The 19,391-nt window shown below is 50.6% G+C and overlaps 1 protein-coding gene across 1 annotated transcript; it reads left to right on the forward strand.

Annotated features, from left to right (window-relative positions):
• Nucleotides 1-9,433: 9,433 nt before the first annotated feature.
• Nucleotides 9,434-17,915, forward strand: LOC120383465 (mucin-2-like). Its single transcript, XM_039501624.1, has 4 exons — nt 9,434-9,473; nt 11,203-11,499; nt 13,129-13,317; nt 17,590-17,915. The coding sequence occupies exons 1-4, from the start codon at nt 9,434-9,436 to the stop codon at nt 17,913-17,915; spliced, it is 852 nt and encodes a 283-aa protein (XP_039357558.1).
• Nucleotides 17,916-19,391: the final 1,476 nt, after the last annotated feature.

The following is a 19,391-nucleotide window of genomic DNA, read 5'->3' on the forward strand; positions in this document are numbered from 1 at the left end:
CTCCATTCCCACATCAACCCCCACCCTGAGCACAACCGACAACTCCACCCCAGTGCGTGCCACAACCCCTATCTCCACTCCCACCACAACCGACAACTCCACTCCCACCTCAACCCTCAGCTCCACTCCCAGCATGACCGACAACTCCACACCCACCTCAACCCCCAGTTCCTCTCCCACCACGACCGACAATTCCACTCCCACCTCAAACCCCAGCTCCACTCCCACCATGACCAACAACTCCACTCCCACCTCCACCCCCACCGTGACCCCCAGCTCCGTTCCTACTTCTACCCCCAGTTCCACCCCCACCACAATCTTCAACTCCACCCCTACCACAACCGGCAACTCCACTCCCACCTCAACCACCAGCTCCAAGACCCCCAACTCCACTGCAGTCATGAACCCCAGCTCACCTGAGACTTCCACCCTCAGCTCCGCTTCCACCTCGACCCCCAGCTCCTCTGACACCTTGACCCCGAGCTCCCCTGACACCTTGACCTACAGCTCCACTGCCACTGGGATCCCCAGCTCCACAGGCACCTCAAGCCCCAGTTCTGCTGCCACCTCAATCCCCAGCTCCACAGGCACCTCAACCTCTGATTCTGCTGCCACCTCGACCCCCAGCTCTGCTGCCACCTCAGCCCCCAGCTCCACAGGCACCTCAACCCCCAATTCTGCTGCTACCTCAACCCCCAGCTCCACAGGCACCTCAACTTCTGATTCTGCTGCCACCTCGACCCCTAGCTCCACAGGCACCTTGCCTCCCAATTCTGCTGCCACCTTGACCCTCAATTCTGCTGCCACCTTGACCCCGAGCTCTGCTGCCACCTCGACCCCCAGCTCCACAGGCCCCTCGCCTCCCAATTCTGCTGCCACTTCGACCCTCAATTCTGCTGCCACCTCGACCCCCAGCTCCACAGGCAGCTTGACCCCAAATTCTGCTGCCACCTCGACCCCCAGCTCTGCTGCCACCTCGACCCCCAGCTCCACAGGCACCTCGACCCCTAGCTCTGCTGCCACCTCAACCCCCAGCTCCACAGGCAGCTCGACCCCGAATTCTGCTGCCACCTCGAACCCCAGCTCCATAGGCACCTCGACCCTGAATTCTGCTGCCACCTCGACCCCCAGCTCCGTTTCCAGAGCTACCAGCTCTGCTACAATCTCTCCACAATCTACAGTCACTACATCCAAGAATACTGGGCATCCTACTTCTTCTGGGTCTCCTGCAGTCACGCCCACCCCCTCTGTCGTCAGCTCTGCAAGTTCACCTAGCTCCAGCACTTCTGGCGTCCCAGCCTCATCTGCTCCCACCCTGGGTATGTTTACTTCACATTCGATGTGTTCAGGTAGCCCCGAAGGGCTCCCAGCTGAGCTCAGGGCCCCCATGTACCAGGTGCTGTACATCCAACCCAGCAATACCAACCCTGAAACCACCTACCAAAGTAGCACATAGATCTGCATGCCTGGGCTTCCCCAAGTAGAACACGTCAGGTTGAACGTTCATGGGTCTGGGAGGGAGGGGGTTGGATGCGCCAACGAGGTCATTGATGGAGGGGCATAGAAGGTGCGTGGTGCACTCTCTTCCTATGAGATGGCCCTACTTTGACAAAACTTGGTGAGTTTCTTACTCAGGGAAACTTCCCAAGGGCTGTGCCTAGATAGGGGCTGAGCAGCCGTCCTACATGGTTCACCTCCATGATCAAGCCTTGTCAGGAATGGGCGACAGGGGATGGATCACTTGAGGATTACATGTTCTGTTCATTCCCTCTGGGGCACCTGGCATTGGCCACTGTCGGAAGACAAGACACTGGGCAGGATGGACCTTTGGTCTGACCCAGTCTGGCCGCTCTTATCTTCTTATAACTTGTGGCCATTTTTATCCACCAGGTTCCATCCCAACTAGCGGAGATACGACTTCTTCTGGCCCACCGGGTACTGGACCAGCCACCTCTCCCAGTCTACCTGAATCCACACCACCTTCAGGGTCTGGCGCTACCACCTCATCTCTTGGGCCCGTTTCTGTCACCTCACAGACCACAGGTGAGATGATTTGCTTGTTAAATAACAGGACTGGTCAAAGGAATTCAGTTGAGTCATTTTGGCTGATGGGCGACAGGGGCTTTGACCCAATGAACGTTTTCACGGAAAAAGGCCACTTGCTGCGAAAATTGTTTATATTTCATCAGCAAATTGCAAATCAAAGCTTTTCAGCTGAAAAACAAAAAGGTCCCAGGGTTTGTCTTACAGTTTGGGTGGCACTTGCACACATGTTTTTTATCTGCAGGCGGTTTAGAGCTGAAATATTTCGCTTTTTTTCCTTCCAGTTTTGGACCGATTTTTGCTTTCTTTCGTTGTCAGTTTAAAAATTAGTAGTTATTAGCCAACCTTTTTGTGGGGTTGGCTTAACATTTGAGGGGGTTTGGTCAAACAATTCCCCCTGTTTAATTTTTCAGTTAATGCAATATTTTCAGTGGAAAGTTTTGATGATAATGATTTGGGGGGGCTGTTTCTTTTCATTGAAATGCTCCACGGAAAAAGAAACCCCTTTTCTGCCCCCCTGTATTAAAGAGGGAAGGGGTTTGTGCCAGTGGATCAGGACTGGGGTTCAGGTGCCCTGGGCTCCAGTCCTGGCTCTGCTACTGGCCTGTTGGGCAAGTCACAGCGCCGCACTCTGCCTCAGTTTCCCCCTGTACAATAGGGATATGACACTGACCTCCTTTGTGGAGCTCTTTGAGATCTACCGATCTCAAAAAGCTATCTAAATTAGATTCCTACTGTTATTATTTCTTTGTATTACAGTAGAATCTAGAGGCTTTTTTTTATTAAAGAAACTCCCATTTGTTGCACTAAATAAACAAAAATAATATTAAAAATATAAAACAGACAATTTTATCATACACATTTCTGATGTGGAAAAAAAGCCCCCAGCCATTTCCCCACCCAAATAAAAATGTCAAGCTGCTCTATTAGCCCCATTTCGCAGATGGGAAAACTGAGGCCTAGAAAGACCAGAAAGGCCTGTGAGATCATGGATAACACAAGCCTTCTGCAGCAAACCCCAAACTTCTGTGGGAGCTGGAGTGCATTTTGCAGGCGGCACTAGTGTCTCAAAGCGCTCTAAAATCCACCTGCCTGCTCAGCCGGTCTTGAAATTTGCTGGGCCTCATCAAGGCACCGGGTAGGACGCCTGGTTCAAATTTGCACAAGGGGTCCCAGTGCCTTGGGTTGTCTTGAAAGTTGCTGTGGCTTATCCAGGCGTGATCCTGTCGCTGAAGCACGAGGCTCTAATGCTTGGATAAGAGACGGCTGCCCAGGTGACAGAACAGGCTCAGGGGGTTGGGTGGGCCTGTACACAGGTGGCTAACCCAACCCACCATGGCCACACTGGTTTTAACATGCCAGCTCCCCTTTACCTGACCACCAGGGGGAGCTGTGCTCCCTCAACTCGCCCTGACTGTGAAGATGGCCCATTATGCTTTCACCCTGGCCTGACCGTCCGTCCCCTCCCTCATCTCGTCCCCTGCAGCCTCTCCGGAGAGCAGCGCCTTCCCCTACTGGGCCATCATCCTCATCTGCCTGGCCGCGCTGAGCCTGCTGACCTTCTGCTCTCTGGTAAGGATCCCGGCGAGAGGGTGCCGGTCTGCGGGGCAGGGCTTAGATGGGTGGCGGGCCATAGCGTGGCAGCCCAGGCCTCTCCACCTTGAGCTAAAAGGCATGTGGGTGTGGTAGTAGGTTGTTATCCTCTATGCTGGGCAGATGCTAGAGGCAGGGGCAGCTCCAGGCACCAGCACGCCAAGCGCATGCCTAGGGCGGCAAGCCGCGGGGGGCGCTCTGCCGGTCGCCGCAAGGGCGGCAGGCAGGTTGCCTTTGGCAGCATGCCTGCAGTGGGTTCACTGGTTCCGTGGCTTCAGCAGACCTCCCGCAGGCTGCCGCCGAATCCGTGGGACCAGGGACCTCCCGCAGGCAAGCCACCAAAGGCAGCCTGCCTGCTGTGCTTGGGGCGGCAAAATACTTAGAGCCGCCCCTGGCTAGAGGGCAATACGGCAACCACTTTGGGGGTGCATGGCAGAAGGTGGTGTAAGAAATACCACCCTGTGGGGGGGGACGGACAGCCACCCACCTGCATACACTACAGGACTCCTGGGTTCTAGTCCCAACTCTGGGGGAGGCATGGGATCGGGGGGACAGGGGGAGTCAGGACTCCTAGGTTCTATCCCCAGTGCTGGGAGGGCTGTACTGTTTAGAGCACAGGGGTTGGGGGTCAGGACTCCTTGGTTCTCTCCCCAGCTCTGGGAGGAAAGTGGTGTCTAGTGGTTAAAGCAGGGAGGGGCTGGGAGTCATGATTCCTGGGGTCTCACCCCAGCTTTGGGAGGGAAGTGGGGTTTAGTGGTTAGAACACACATCCACAAACACATATTCTCTGTGTCTCTTTCCCCTGCCATTCACCCTCTGTCTCTGTCTCCTGCAGCTGGCGTTTTTCCTAAAGTCGAGGCTGGCTGGTGTCGCCTCCTACTCCGTTCAGAAGGCTCATCAGTTTCTCCAGAACCAGAGCTGACGCGATCACAGCTGAGGGAAGAACGGGCCATCCAGACCCCCTGACTACAGCCACCCATAAGGGGGCTGCGCTGATCCGGCACGCCTGGGCTAACCCGGAGCCACTATAGTCAGTATTGAGCCGAGAAAGGCAGTATTAATCCTTAGCTGCCAGATGAACATACGCTGCCCTCTGGGGGGCAGAGTGGGATGGCGCTTCGGTCCCCTTCTGGGAGCAGGGAACACAGATCGGTGGAATCTGCACCGAGAAACACAAGCATCCTATGTTCTGTTACACCCATTAGGTGGCACCAAGAAGAAAGGAACAAATCAAAAGGAGATGGATGGCTATCGAATGGGCTGGATAGTGGTGGGGTTGTCCAGTGGTTAGCACATAGGACTCCTGGCTTCTATCCCCAGTTGTTGGAGTGAAGTGGGGTCTAGCAGGTTAAGCAAGGGGAGCTGGGAGCCAGGACAACTGGGTTTTATTCCTCTGACTGCACAGCATCCATTGAACAAATATTTTCTTTGCTGGTCTGCACTGCTATATTTCTGTGACCTCTTCATAGCAGGGCCTGTCTCTCTCTGTGTGTGTCTGGGCAGCGCCCGGCACAACGGGGCCCTGATCTCAGCTGGGGCAGGGTCTATCTCTCACTGTGTGTCTGGGCAGTGCCTGGCACATTGGAGCCCTGATCTCAGCTGGGGCAGGGATTGTCTCTCACTGTGTGTCTGGGCAGCGCCCGACACAACAGGGCCGTGATCTCAGCTGGGGCAGGGACTGTCTCTCCCTGTGTGTCTGGGCAGCGCCCGGCACAACGGGGCCCTGATCTCTGCAATTCCCTCCCTATCAGAATCACTGAGGCTTGAATCAATATACTGGAAGTTTTGTCCTTGGTGAAAATATGTGCATTGGCCAGGGGCAACAGTTGTAAATTTTGTATCAAAGATTTTATTGTAAAATTGTGTATTTTACTCTTGTTTCAAGTTTGCACATTTGCACCACGTTGGGTTATTTAACGCTGCCTTTGTCTATACCTCATGTATTTATCTGTGGATTGTTATTCTATATATATATATATATTATATGTAATAAATATTAAATATTTCACCCGTGCCATTCCATTAAATTATATTATCTCTTCCCAGTACGTCACATTATTACTGGCTCATACCAAGGGACACCTTCTAGGCTGGTATCTCCACCCCAACTCCAAGCCCACCCTGGGTCAGACCAATGGACCCCCACCTAGACTGGTCTCCCCACCCTGACTCTATTTTCACCATGGTTCAGACCAACGGGCCCATCTAACCCGGCATCCCCATCCCCACACCCAACCCATGCTACCCAATGGAAATAATCGTTAACATGGGCTCCATGTGCTGCAATGCCACAGGTGGCCACTACGTCTCAGCCCCCGTGCACACAGCCTGGCTCTTGTGCTAACCAGGGCAATCAGACACTAGGGTAGCAGGGCCTGTATCTCTGGGGAAAGCTAAAGCTGCCCTGACGGCCTGTCCCTGGGGCCCAGGCTTTGCTGGGGGGCAGCAGAAAGAGGGCTACAGGGATCCCCACTTTTATCACGCTTGAGTCAGGTTCCAAAAAAAAAAAAATCACAATTTTTTAATGTTAAGGCTAATATACATGTGTAGCAAGGCGGTGCGGTCCCCCGCCACCCCGGAGAGGGACGAGCCCTTCCTGACACCAGAGACGGTGGAGCCAGCGAGTCCCGCCCCTGCCCCCCAGAGGTCAAGGCGCAGGACAGGGAGGAATAAAAGCCCGACCCCAGAGCTCACTTGAGGAGCGGCCACCAGAGAGGCCAGACGCCTCCGGCCTTGCTCCCGGTTGGGAGACTCCGGCGACCTGCGGCGGACCCGAGGACTGGTCTGACCTGCCGACACTGACCAGAGTCCAGAGGAGCTGCCCAGCACGCCTCTCACCAGTTACCTTGAGGAGCCCATGGTGCTGGACCCCTGGAGGACACCATCCAGACCCAGGGACCTCTAGAGGGGGAGTTTGGAAGTAGCCCAGGGGCAGCTAGGGTGACCAGACAGCAAGTGTGAAAAATCGGGACGGGGGTGGGGGGCAATAGGAGCCTATATAAGAAAAAGACCCACAAATTGGGACTGTCCCTATAAAATCGGGACATCTGGTCACCCTAGGGGCAGCCGACCCTAGTCTGGCTGCAGCACTGCCAGAGCCTATGTCAGTGTGTTGCGGTCAGGATCCCCATTGACACAGCAGCGGGTCTGCTGCTGCCGCCAGGGCCCCGGGCTGGGACGCAGTGGAGTGGATGGGCCTGCGTCCCCCCTGCCACCCAACACGTGCGTGGCATCTCCCCCTCTCCCAGGCCCCTCTGAGCCCAGGTCCTGGGCTTGCTGTTTACCTGCCTTTGCTCAGCCCCTGTCTGAGGGCCTGAGCCGTTGACTCCTTGCTGCCCCGCCTTCACTCAGGGCCTGCTAATTATAACTGTTTACTCAGCCCCTGCCTGAGGGCCTGAACCCGTGACCACGGGCCAGGTGCAAATAGCTCTGTGTTTGCCTCTACTGCTGCCGTAGCGAGAAACTCCCATGGCCAGGCGAATTCCCCGTCAACAACTGGAAGGAAGTAGCGAGGCGCTGTGGTTCCCCGCCACCCCGGAGAGGGACGAGCCCCAGTCAAACCCCTCTAAAACGTGGGAGGGTTTTTTTTCTGTGACTGCTGGGCTGTGAGTCCTGAGGGGTCGTGTTTGCCACCTTTACTCCACGGTCGAGGCTAGAGGTTTACGTTGTTTCCAAAAAAATGAGAGCTGAGTGCCTCATCCACTCCCATGACTCCAGGAGCAGGGGCTTCAGGATGGGGGGAAGCCATGCACAAATCACAAGTGTTTTCAATGCTGGGGCCCAGGTCACCTGCTCTCTCTGGCAGTGTGGAGCCCGGGCAATGGAGGGCGAAGAAAGAAATGGATGGGCCTATTTGATCTGATCGAGGGCAGCAGGGACCAGGCAGGATACCGGGCTAGATGGGCCCGTGGGTCTGACGCAAGTGTAGAAGCTGACACATCTGGGCTCAGCCCACTGCAGGGAGCACCCGCGCTGGGTGGGACTGGCTGATAATCCCAGGGAAAATATGCAACCCGGCCGAGTCATGCAAGGGCTCCTCAAGGACCAGATCATCCAGTGCGTATAGTTCGGGGGACCCGGCCCTTCCCCAGTGCTCCTGCAGGGCCCCTCCGGTGCACCCCTTAAGCCAGCCCATCTGGAAAGACAGGACAGTAGCCCTGAGTCACTTCCCCAGCCTGTCCTGCTCACCGATTGATTCTTCCTGCTGGCTCTGAGCCAGCCTGGCTCCTTATACACCAAACCTGTGCATGGGAACAGGCCTCCCAATGATCCTGCTGCCGGTGTCCCTTAATCCCACCTCCCAGCCCCCCTGCTATTTCAGTTCCCTCCCCCATCTCTGCTGTTGCCCCTCTACCCCAACTATACATACAACATGATGGGGGCTAATTTAGCTACAACGAGTCAGGAAAAAGATCTTGGAGTTATCGTGGATAGTTCTCTGAAGATGTCCACGCAGTGTGCAGAGGCGGTCAAAAAAGCAAACAGGATGTTAGGAATCATTAAAAAGGGGATAGAGAATAAGACTGAGAATATATTATTGCCCTTATATAAATCCATGGTACGCCCATATCTCGAATACTGTGTACAGATGTGGTCTCCTCACCTCAAAAAAGATATTCTAGCACTAGAAAAGGTTCAGAAAAGAGCAACTAAAATGATTAGGGGTTTAGAGAGGGTCCCATACGAGGAAAGATTGAAGAGGCTAGGACTCTTCAGCTTGGAAAAGAGAAGACTAAGGGGGGACATGATAGAGGTATATAAAATCATGAGTGATGTTGAGAAAGTGGATAAGGAAAAGTTATTTACTTATTCCCATAATACAAGAACTAGGGTCACCAAATTAAATTAATAGGCAGCAGGTTTAAAACAAATAAAAGGAAGTTCTTCTTCACAGCGCACAGTCAACTTGTGGAACTCCTTACCTGAGGAGGTTGTGAAGGCTAGGACTATAACAATGTTTAAAAGGGGACTGGATAAATTCATGGTGGCTAAGTCCATAAATGGCTATTAGCCAGGATGGGTAAGAATGGTGTCCCTAGCCTCTGTTCGTCAGAGGATGGAGATGGATGGCAGAAGAGAGATCACTTGATCATTGCCTGTTAGGTTCGCTCCCTCTGGGGCACCTGGCATTGGCCACTGTCGGTAGACAGATACTGGGCTAGATGGACCTTTGGTCTGACCCGGTACGGCCTTTCTTATGTTCTTATGTTCTTACCCTGACTCCCAGTCCCCCCTGCTATCCCAACACAGAGCACTCCCCTCCCTCACAGCTCTGTCAATGCCCCTCACACCCCACCTGCAGCCCCCCTGCCATTCCAGTCCCGTGTTACCATATCGCCCCGTAGTGGCTGCACAGAAGAGGGGATAAAAGACACTCTCTAGCAGTGTCAGTCGGTAGCTGCATTTCAGCGCTGGGTGAAGCTGCGCGGCTGTTCCCCAGCTGCCCCACCCCAGAGGCGGCCGCATTTCAGCCCCGGCTGAAGCAATCACTGTATATACCGGTGTTGGGATCCCCGCCAGCATCTGTCACCGGTGTTAATCCAGCTGGAAATGGAGATGACACATTCCGATACCATATTCTTTTGGCCGTTTCCTCCTCTTTCAGGTGTTTGCGGGGAATCGGGAAAGACACACCTTAGAGAAGACACATGTGGGGGGAATGTAGGCAGGGCTATCTCAGGAACACACCGCATCAGTCCAGAGCCCTTACAAATACAGCGGGGCTGCCAGCCGGCCGGGACAGAACCCAGGGGCACAGAGCATCCCGAGGGAAGCCGATCTCTGCCCCCCCGGAACAATGCTTCTGCGCTTCTTTGTTTTCTGGCTGCGCTTAGCAGGTAGGTCGCTCAGGTGCCAGGCTGGGGTGGGCGAGCCGGGGCCAGCAGGGGGGATAATTAATTGCATCCTGCTGTCAGGAGTGTTCTGAAGGTGGGGACCGTAAGGCACAGATCAGGGTGGGATTAGGTCGCAGAGAGAGAGAGCACAGAAGAGAACCCAGGCATCCTGACTGCCAGGATCACACCCCTCCTCTAGCAACTGGATCCAGTAGTCCTGACTCCCAGCCCACCTTCTCTAACCCACTAGACCCCACTCGCCTCCCAGAGCCAGGGAAAGAACCCACGAGTCCTGACACCCAGCCCTTCCCCTCCCCCACCCGGCTCTAACCCACTCCCCTCCCAGAGTTAGGAACAGAGTCCAGGAGTCCTGGACTTCAAGCCCCATCCTCTCCTATATCCACTGCCCCACCTGCCTGCCCCCAGAGAATTGAACCCAGGAGTCCTGGCTGGAATCTAAACACTCCCGAAGCAATGGGATGAGATTGGATACATTTCCCGGCTGGATCAGACATTTCCCAAGGGGGTGGGAGGTCTGTTAGCATGTGGAGTTTTCTCCCCAAGGGAAACTTCGAACAGTAGGAACCCTGGAGAACAGACTGCAGGGGATGGTGATGTATTGGACAGGGGCTGCGTGAAGTGGTGACATATCCAGTCACTCCTTTCTAGGTGTCACTCCAGGGTGGGAAGGGAGGGAGGGGCAGGAATTTCTGACCTTCCCCTGCACCAGGAACCTCACCTTGCTAAGGCTGATTCTAGAAGCCTCTTGCATCTGGGTGAAGGCTCAAGGTACGACCCAGAAGAGAGCGGCAAGTTGTGGTATTGATCTAAGCAACATTCAGTGAATTCTTGCTACTCCCTTATCACGAGCCTAGAGAGACTCGTGGAAATAAGTGACAGGAAACCACCCAGTGACCTGCCCAGTGAATTGAGACGATCGGAATTATTATGATCCAAGAGTTTCTCCCATCAAAGAGGGATTTGGTCAAACGGAATTTGATGGGGAAAGTGTCATCTGAGAGTCTTTTCCCTCCAATGCTTTGATGGGAAAATTCAAAGTGAAAGGAAAGAGGAAATGGTTTGGTGTCTGTTCCAACTGAATTTTTAGTTTTGTTCTCATTTTTTTAAAAATAAAACACCAAATATTTTTTTCATGGGCAGGAGGTAAAAAAAATTAAAAAAAAGAGAGAGGAATCACCTCACCAATTCCAAAAGTGAAAGTCAAAAACCAAAACCAAAGTGATCAGTTGCACTATGAAAGGGAATAATTTATTTTACTGTGATGAAAAACATTTGGGTTTGATTTTTCATTGAAAAAACACAATGCTGAAAAAGACAATTAAAAATATTTCAATTCTGAATTGCTGTTGCAGTGTCTCGTGGAAGTTGAAGTTTGGCCCCCTGAAGGCCTCATTCTCCTCTATGGACTGAGCTCCCCATACGGACTTCATCTCCCATGATGCACTGCAGCCAGGATGGGCAAGCTTGGGAGCTCATGGGAGTTGTAGGTCCCCCAAGGAGCCCAGCCTATAGAGGAAAATAGGGGCATGAAGCACCTGAACTACGACCCACATGAGGCATTCCGGCGCCATTTCAGAATCAAAATATTTCAGGTTTTTTGGGCAAAAAAGTTGAAATCACCCTCCAAAAAGCTCCCATTTTCCCAACCAGCTTGAGTCTCCCCAACCCTGCTCAGTAACACCTTCCCAACGAGATGTCCCTGTCTTTTTAGCCACCAGCACCACTGCACCAGCCAACCTCAACACAGCACCGCTGACAGTTACTGATGGCCCCATGGCAACCGTACAAGTCACCAACAGCACCATGGCACCGAATGAGGCCACCTTCATCACCCAGACGCCTCCAGCCATCACCAACACCACTGCACCGGAAACGTCTAACGTGACCCTGTCGCCACCAGCAGTCACCAGCAACGCTGCCACATCCGCCCCGACCAACACCAACCCCTCCTGGGCACGAGACACTGCCACCACCATATCGGCAGCGGGAACGGGCTCCACTGCACCAGGTACTGAGAAGAAACCCCTCTCCTTTGTCCCCAGGGCTGGATGCAATCGGAGACACTAAGGTTCCCCCGACAGATCATTCTGTGGGTCACCCATGGGTCCCTCCCCCAGCTCTAGGTCCCATCCTCAGAGGCTGTAAAGCTGTTACAGCCCCAGCTAGGAAAATTCTTAGACCAAAAACCTCATAAGTGGCATTCATTGGCGTACTAACGAGGTGCTAGTCTCCCTATTTTACAGATGGGGAAACTGAGCCACAGACTCAGTGACTTGCTCAAGGTCACGGAGGAAGGCTGTGGCGGAGCAGGGAATGGCACAGGGGTACGGCAGAGCAGGATCTCTCAGCTACCTCAAATAGATTTTGCAATCTTGCAAAACAGCTGCCCAGCATCTCTAGAGAACAAAGAACTTTCTATTCCCATCAGTTCCTGAATAGGGGGAAAGAACAGCCACAAAGCTACCTCAGCTACTCATGTAAAACTCCCGAGGGAGGAGTTCTCTGCCTTTAGGTATTATCCGAGGATATAACAAGTTATGGTGGCTCCCAGACTGTGCCTGCAAGAACTCTGGGTAGAATGCTTATGCAAATAAAGCGGCACCATGGCTGTTCTTCCCCCTGTTCACCAACAGATGGCAGCAGAGAGCTGCTTAACCTACAGAGCTACAGGCCGCAGATTATTGGTTATTATTATAATAACCATTATTTGATTATTATAATATTTATTTTATATATAATAAAATATTAATTATTAATGTGTTAATTGTTATTAATAATTATTGGTCCACCGATCTTTCAGTCTGTTTTGTAGACTCGTCAAGCCCAACCCTTCCAAAGAATTTAAAAGCAAAGATGTCGGGTTCTTTTTAGGCTACATCTACACAACAAGCTAGGGATGTGATTCCCCTGTTTGTGTAAGGCCAAACGTCTCCCATAATCACTCCAGGAGCTGGGCTTTTAAGAACAATAGCAAATATCATGAGACTTGTAAATAAAATCATGAGAGGTGGAGAGAGCACATTGTTGAAACGTCAGTGGAAATTACCCCTTCAGAATTTACCCCTCAGAATTACCTCCGGTTGGAAAGTTTTCCACGGTAATTCATTTTTGAAAGAAAATTATGTTTTCAACCGAAAGATTTTTCTTTTTTGTGAAAAGCATCTGTGTGGAAAATTGATGGGTTTTTTTATCAAAAAACCAAGCTGAAAACAAAGTTTTTCATGTTGAGGCAAAAATCTGAAATATTTTGTTTCTAAAATGTCATGGTGGTGTCTCCTAGATTTGCAGTTTGGGTGCCTCATGGTTCCATTCTCCTCTATGGACAGGCTTTCACGTATGACTACATCTGCCATGATGCACTGTGGTCATGACAGGACACCACGGTGCCACATGGGAGTTGTAGTCCAACCAGGGAGCGCAGCATATTGAGGAGAATAGGGGACATGAAGCACTTGAACTACAATTCCCATAACCATCCCAGCATCATTTCAGGATCTAAGAATTTTATTTTTTTCCCCCAAAATACCTGAAGTTTCCATGCAAAAATCCTCCCATTTTCCCAGCCAGCTCTAGTCTCCACAGCCCGGGGTCTCTGGCTCAGTAACATCTTCCCAATGGGATGTCCTTCTCTCTTCAGCCTCTGGTACCGCTGCATCAACCAACCACACCATGGCAACCGATGGCCCCACGGCAACCATACAAGTCACCACCAGCACCACGATACGGGATGAGGTCACAAACAGCAGCAAAATGCCTCCAGCCATCACCACCAACACCACCGTGCCAGAAGTGTCCAACAGCACCACGGCACCACCAACAGCCACTGGTAATGCCATCACGCCCATATTGACCAGCACAAACCCTTGCAAGGTAGAAATCAATGCTACCACTATGCCCACAGCAGAAACAGACACCACTGTGCCACGTACAGAGAACCACCTGCCTCCTTTGTCTCCAAAGCGGGAGGCAATCTCTGTCTGTAAGGTTTTCCCAACACATCATTTTGTAGGTTCCATATGTAACCCAGAGTTGAGCGGCTGCTAGGGTTCTCCCCACTCTGTGTCGGATCTTCAGCAGATACAGGACTCTTAAAGCCACCTGTCCAGAGCATTGTCCCTTTAGCTCAAGCTATAGCAGCACATGCTTTGGAGATCCCCAGTTCAAGCCCCAGTGTGTCAGCCGAGATGGCGAGCGTCACTCCACAACTCAATCTTCTCAGTCTACATTTCCCAAGTGATTTTCAGGGGAACAGGCAACAGGGGATGGATCACTTGCTAATTACCTCTTCTGTTCATTCCCTCTGGGGCACCTGGCACTGGCCAATGTCGTAAGACAGGACACTGGGCTAGATGGACCATTGGTCTGACCCCATATGGCCGTTCTTATGACTTTAGCCTGATTTCTCAGCAAAATCACTTCCTGAATCTGACCAACTCATTGGACCCCCAAGGCCATCACCATCACTTCCATACTTGGTCATTCTCACAAATTTAGGCCGTCACCCCACCAGACAGTGGACTGACCATCCAGCATCATGAAACACATCTTCATTCATGAAAATTTAGGCCGTTCTTCCACCAGACACACACATGCATTGTTGCTTAACACACCATTTTTAAAATACCAATTCACACTGAGGATTTAAAGGGATGTCATTTGAAAAAATCTAAGAAAATTATAATTTAAATGATAAGGATAAATAAAAGAGTGTTAAAAAAATAAATTCCATAATAAAAAAAAATTGCAAGAAAAAGAAAAAATTAAAAAAAAAAAAAATAAAAATGACAAAAATACCAAGGGACAGTAATTTAGGTTGACAAAAATTATTTAACCAAGAACAGATCCCAAGACTCCTGATTCTCAGCAGACTTCCAATTCTCAGAAGACTGAATTCAACTCCCCAAGACCTTCTCCCCCCCCCCCCATGAGAAGCCCCCAGCCCATCTGTCTGGCCCTAATCCCCCTGCCTGGCTGGCCCCAGAACACTCCTGGATCTCTGAGGGTGAGGATCAGACATTTCCCTCTCCACAGGGAGGATTCCCAGGGGTGGGTTGGGGACGTTTCAACACTTCCCAAAGGGTGGGAGGTCTGTTAACATGTGGGTTGCTGATGACAGGGGATCTCCAGTGGTGAAGGAGAGGACAGGACCAGTCTGGTGGTTCTACTGTGGTGGAGGGTGGAGTATGTGTCAGAGAACACCTTCAGGGATGAGGGCAGGAATTTCAGACCAGGGCTGGAGGAGAGAAGGGATTTCTAACTCCGTGATCTTAGAAGCACCTTGCTAAGGCTGATTCTAGAAGCCTCTTGCATCCTGGAAGGCTGCAAGTGGCAGGTCCAGATCTCAGCGGTTCAGTGAATTCCTGCTACTCCCCTTATCACGAGCCTAGAAACTCGTGGTAATAGAAGCCAGGGAAACCACCCAGTGCCCTGCCAGTGAACTGATGAGTTGACCAGTATTATGAGATGAGTTTCTCCCATCAAAGGGATTTGGTCAAAAGATGAGAGATGGAGAAAGTGTCATCTGAGAATCTGAAAATTCATGCTTTGATGGGAAAATTCAAAGTGAGTGGAAAGAAAGAAGTGTTGGTTTTGGTGTCTGTTCAGTTTTTTTTTTTAGTTTTGTCATTTTTTTAAAAATAAAACAATTTAAAGTTCTTGGAAAGGAGGTAAAAAAAAAAAAAAAAAAAGAGGAAATCACAAAACCAAAACCAAAAAAAAAAAAAAAAAAAAACAAAAGTGATCAGAAAGCATAAAGAAGAAACCAAAAAATTTTTTTTGAATGAAAAGAAAAACAATTTTTTTTCCCAAAACAGAATTGAAAAAAAAATTTCAAATTAAGAATTAAAAATGTTTCAATTCTGTTGAACTTTCTTTGTGGTCAAGAAGGTTTGGTCCTCCCTCAAGTCCTCATTCTCCTCCTCTGGTCCTCTTCCCCCATTCACTGCCAGTCTGGCATGAGTAGCTGGACTTCATCTGGGCAAGCTCAGCCCCATAGGATTTGGGAGCCCCAAGGAGCCCAGCCATAGAGAAAATAGAGGCATGAAGCACCTGAACTATGACTCACATGAGGCATTGGAGCCATTCCAGAATCAAAATATTTCAGGTTTTTTGGCAAATGAAAAAGCTCAGCGCCCTCCCTCCATTTTTGCAGCCGGAGTCTCTCCCCAGCTGCTCCCCAACTTAGGAACCCAGATGTCCCTCCTGTTTTTGTCCCTACCAGCAGCAGCACCCAACAGTAACCTTCCAGCTGACTGCAACCAGTATGGGCCCCCACTGGCACCCGTAGCTTAGCCATGGCGCACACCGGGCACGATGACCACCAGACCCAGGGGCCATCACCCATCACACTGCACGAGCATCACTGAACACTCTTGCGCCACCACCACCACCACCTGTTGCCTGCCACCCCACCAGCCACAACCATCCCCCCACCCGCACCTGCCACCTGGGCACACCACCACCGAGACACTGCCACCACGGGCTCCACTGCCTGAGTACTGACTCCCCCCTCTCCCCTGCCCCAGCACCCCCCTCGAAAGGATCTGGAGGGGAACATCTTGTCGGTCCCACGGGGACCATCCCCACTGTCTAGGTCCTCCCCTCCTCCCAGTCCTAGGTCCAGCTAGCCCCAGAGGATGTAAAATGTATACTAAAATTCTAACCCCAAAAAAATTAGAAAAAGCATTCATTGGCGGCATTCATTGGTGCTAGTCTCTAACGGTAGGAAGCAGGCCACACAGGCTCAGGAAAAACAAGGTCAAGGCAAGAAGTGGATCAAAAGGATCAGGGGATGGGCTCAGGGGGAACAGAAATGAGGCAGTGCTCAGGAGGCTCAATCCTCTTTTGCAATTTGCAAACCAAGCAATCCAGAGACCAGCTGAGCCAAACTAAGAACAAACTTTTTTCCATCAGTTCCTGAATAGAGGAAAGAAAAGGAACAGAACACCCAACATGCAAATGCAAAAAGCCTGAAAGAGGAGTTCTGGTATTATCTGAGTTTATAACAATTATAAAGTTATGGGGTGGACTGTGCCTGCCAGACTGTGCCTGCAAGAACTCTGGGTAAAATGTGACAACTGCTGGTTCTTCCCCTGCTGTTCTTCCCCAGCAGGCAAGAGCTGCTTAACCTAGCTTAACCTATAGAGCTACTACAGGCCTATTATTATAATAACCATTATTTGATATTATATAATATTTATTATATATATTTAAAATATAATATTAAAATATTTTTAATTATTATTATGTTTTATTATGTTGGTTTCAGTCTTCAGTGTAGATGTTTCATTATGCACCCAAGACTCAAAAACAAAAAAGCAAAGAAAATTTTTCTTTTTTTTTTCTTACATCTACACAACAAGCTAGGGGATGTGATTCCCCTGTTTGTGTAAGGCCCATAATCACCATAGGAGCTCCAGGAGCTGGGCTTTTAAGAAAAAAAGAAAAATCATGAGATAAATAAAATAAATCAAAATGGAAGAGAGAGAATTGGAGAGAAACAAACATCCATTATACCCCTTCATTTACCCCTCAGAATTACCTACCTTTGTTGGAAGTTTTCCATGGTAATTCATTTTTGAAAAAAAAATTGTGTTTCAACTGAAAGATTTTTTTTTTGTGAAAAAAGCATCTGTGTGGAAAAATTGGTTTTTTTTTAAAAAAACTAAGCTGAAAAAAAGTTTTTTCATGTTGAAAAAAAATCTGAAATATTTTGTTTCTAAAATGTCATGATGGTGCCTCCTGGATTTGCAGTTTGGGTGCCTTTTGGTTCCATTCTCCTCTATGGACCGGCCTTCATGTATGACTACATCTGCCATGATGCACTGCGGTCATGACAGGACACCACGGTGCCACATGGGAGTTGTAGTCCAACCAGGGAGTGCAGCATATTGAGGAGAATAGGGGACATGAAGCACTTGAACTACAATTCCCATAACCATCCCAGCATCATTTCAGAATCTAAGAATTTTTTTTTCCCAAAAAATACCTGAAGTTTCCATGCAAAAATCCTCCCATTTTCCCAGCCAGCTCTAGTCTCCACAGGCCGGGGTCTCTGGCTCAGTAACATCTTCCCAATGGGATGTCCTTCTCTCTTCAGCCTCTGGTACCGCTGCATCAGCCAACCACACCATGGCAACCAATGGCCCCACGGCAACCATACAAGTCACCACCAGCACCACGATACGGGATGAGGTCACCAACAGCAGCAAAATGCCTCCAGCCATCACCACCAATATCACCGTGCCAGGAGTGTCCAATGGCACCACAACACCACCAACAGCCACTGGTAATGCCATCACGCCCATATTGACCAGCACAAACCCTTGCAAGGTAGAAATCAATGCTACCACCATGCCCACAGCAGAAACAGACACCACTGTGCCACATACGGAGAACCACCCGCCTCCTTTGTCTCCAAAGTGAGAGGTGATCGGTGTCTGTAAGATTTTCCCAATACATCATGTTGTAGGTCACACATGTAACATACAGGTGAGCTGTTGCTAGGGGTCTCCCTGCTCTGTGTCGGATCCTCAGGAGATACGGGACTCTTAAAGTCACCTCTCTGGAGCATTGTCTCTTTAGTTCAAGCTATAGCAGCGCATGCTTTGGAGATCCCCGGTTCAATCCTCGGTGTGTCAGCCAAGATGGCGAGCGTCACTCCACAACTCAATCTTCTCAGTCTACATTTCCCAAGTGATTTTCAGGGGAATGGGCACCAGGGGATGGATCACTTGATGATCACCTGTTCTGTTCATTCCCTCTGGGGCACCTGGCATTGGCTCTGTCGGAAGACAGGATACGAGGCTAGTTACGTCCCCTCCGTGCCTCAGTTTCTCCATCTATAAAATGATACAGCCCTCCCTTGCAAAGTACTTTGAAATCTACTGATTAAAGCACGATAACAGAGCTAGATTTTATTATTATAAAAGCACTGGTGCTGCTATTATTTTTAAGGTTTATAATTTAAAACAAACTAAGGAAATTCTGAAACCAAAAACTTCATTAAAATAACAGTTAAGGGTTATAGATATTGCTTGACTTAATTTGACCATTGAGGATATTAAACATTTTTGAGAGCCTACTTAAGGTTAAAAAACCCAAATATGTTAAATTAATCATATTTCAAATGCACCATTAACTGTGTCCCGCCCCCGACATCACCATTCCCTCCTCCCTGTGTTAGCAGGTCCCTCTGTGGGGACCAGGTATATGTGGCATCTCTCTAATTGTCTTTCCCCCTGTAGGTACAGCCTCCACCACGCAAGATCCAGGAAAGAAACCGCTGGAATCCTGGGGCATTATCCTGATCTCGCTCGCGGTGGCTGCTGTCACTATTATGGGCTGCACAGGATGTTTCTTCTTTTTCAGGGTAAAGCTTTAGGGGAAGGGGAGGGGGCATAGGCTGAGTTTGGGGCACCCCTCGTGGCAGTGAGGATTCCTGGGGCCTGAGGGCTTCCCGGCTGCAGGGGCGGCTCTAGCCATTTCGCCGCCCCAAGCACGGTGGCACGCCGCAGGGAGCGCTCTGCCGGTCTGCTGGTCTCCCGGCGACCGGCAGAGCGCCCCCCGCGGCTTGCATCCCCAAGCACGTGCTTGGCGTGCTGGGGCCTGGAGCCGCTCCTGCCCAGCTGCCCCAGGGAGTTCAGCAGATGAGCACTGGCTCTCCAGCTAAACCCCAAGTGTCACTAAGCCATCATCTGGTGGACTAGGATGACCTGACCCCCACAGAAAGAGGGGAAGAGGAAAGGACACCAGGGAGAAAGGAGGGTCACTTATGAAAGGGGGGTAGCACCCTTCAGCTCACCCTCCTCTGCACCCAAAGTCTCTTGCCCCATAATTAGGGCCCTACCAAATTCACTGTCCATTCTGGTCAATTTCATGGCCACAGGATTTGAACATTAG

Source organism: Mauremys reevesii, linkage group 15, assembly GCF_016161935.1.
Source record: "Mauremys reevesii isolate NIE-2019 linkage group 15, ASM1616193v1, whole genome shotgun sequence".
In the NCBI taxonomy this organism is placed as follows: Eukaryota; Metazoa; Chordata; order Testudines; family Geoemydidae; genus Mauremys; species Mauremys reevesii.

What these genes read in the sequence shown, in the direction of transcription:
- LOC120383465 (XM_039501624.1), top strand. Translation starts at nt 9,434, where the DNA reads ATGCTTCTGCGCTTCTTTGTTTTCTGGCTGCGCTTAGCAG. An exon ending in TTTCTGGCTGCGCTTAGCAG is followed by an intron (nt 9,474 to 11,202) that starts GTAGGTCGCTCA and finishes CTGTCTTTTTAG; the next exon opens with CCACCAGCACCACTGCACCA. An exon ending in AACGGGCTCCACTGCACCAG is followed by an intron (nt 11,500 to 13,128) that starts GTACTGAGAAGA and finishes TTCTCTCTTCAG; the next exon opens with CCTCTGGTACCGCTGCATCA.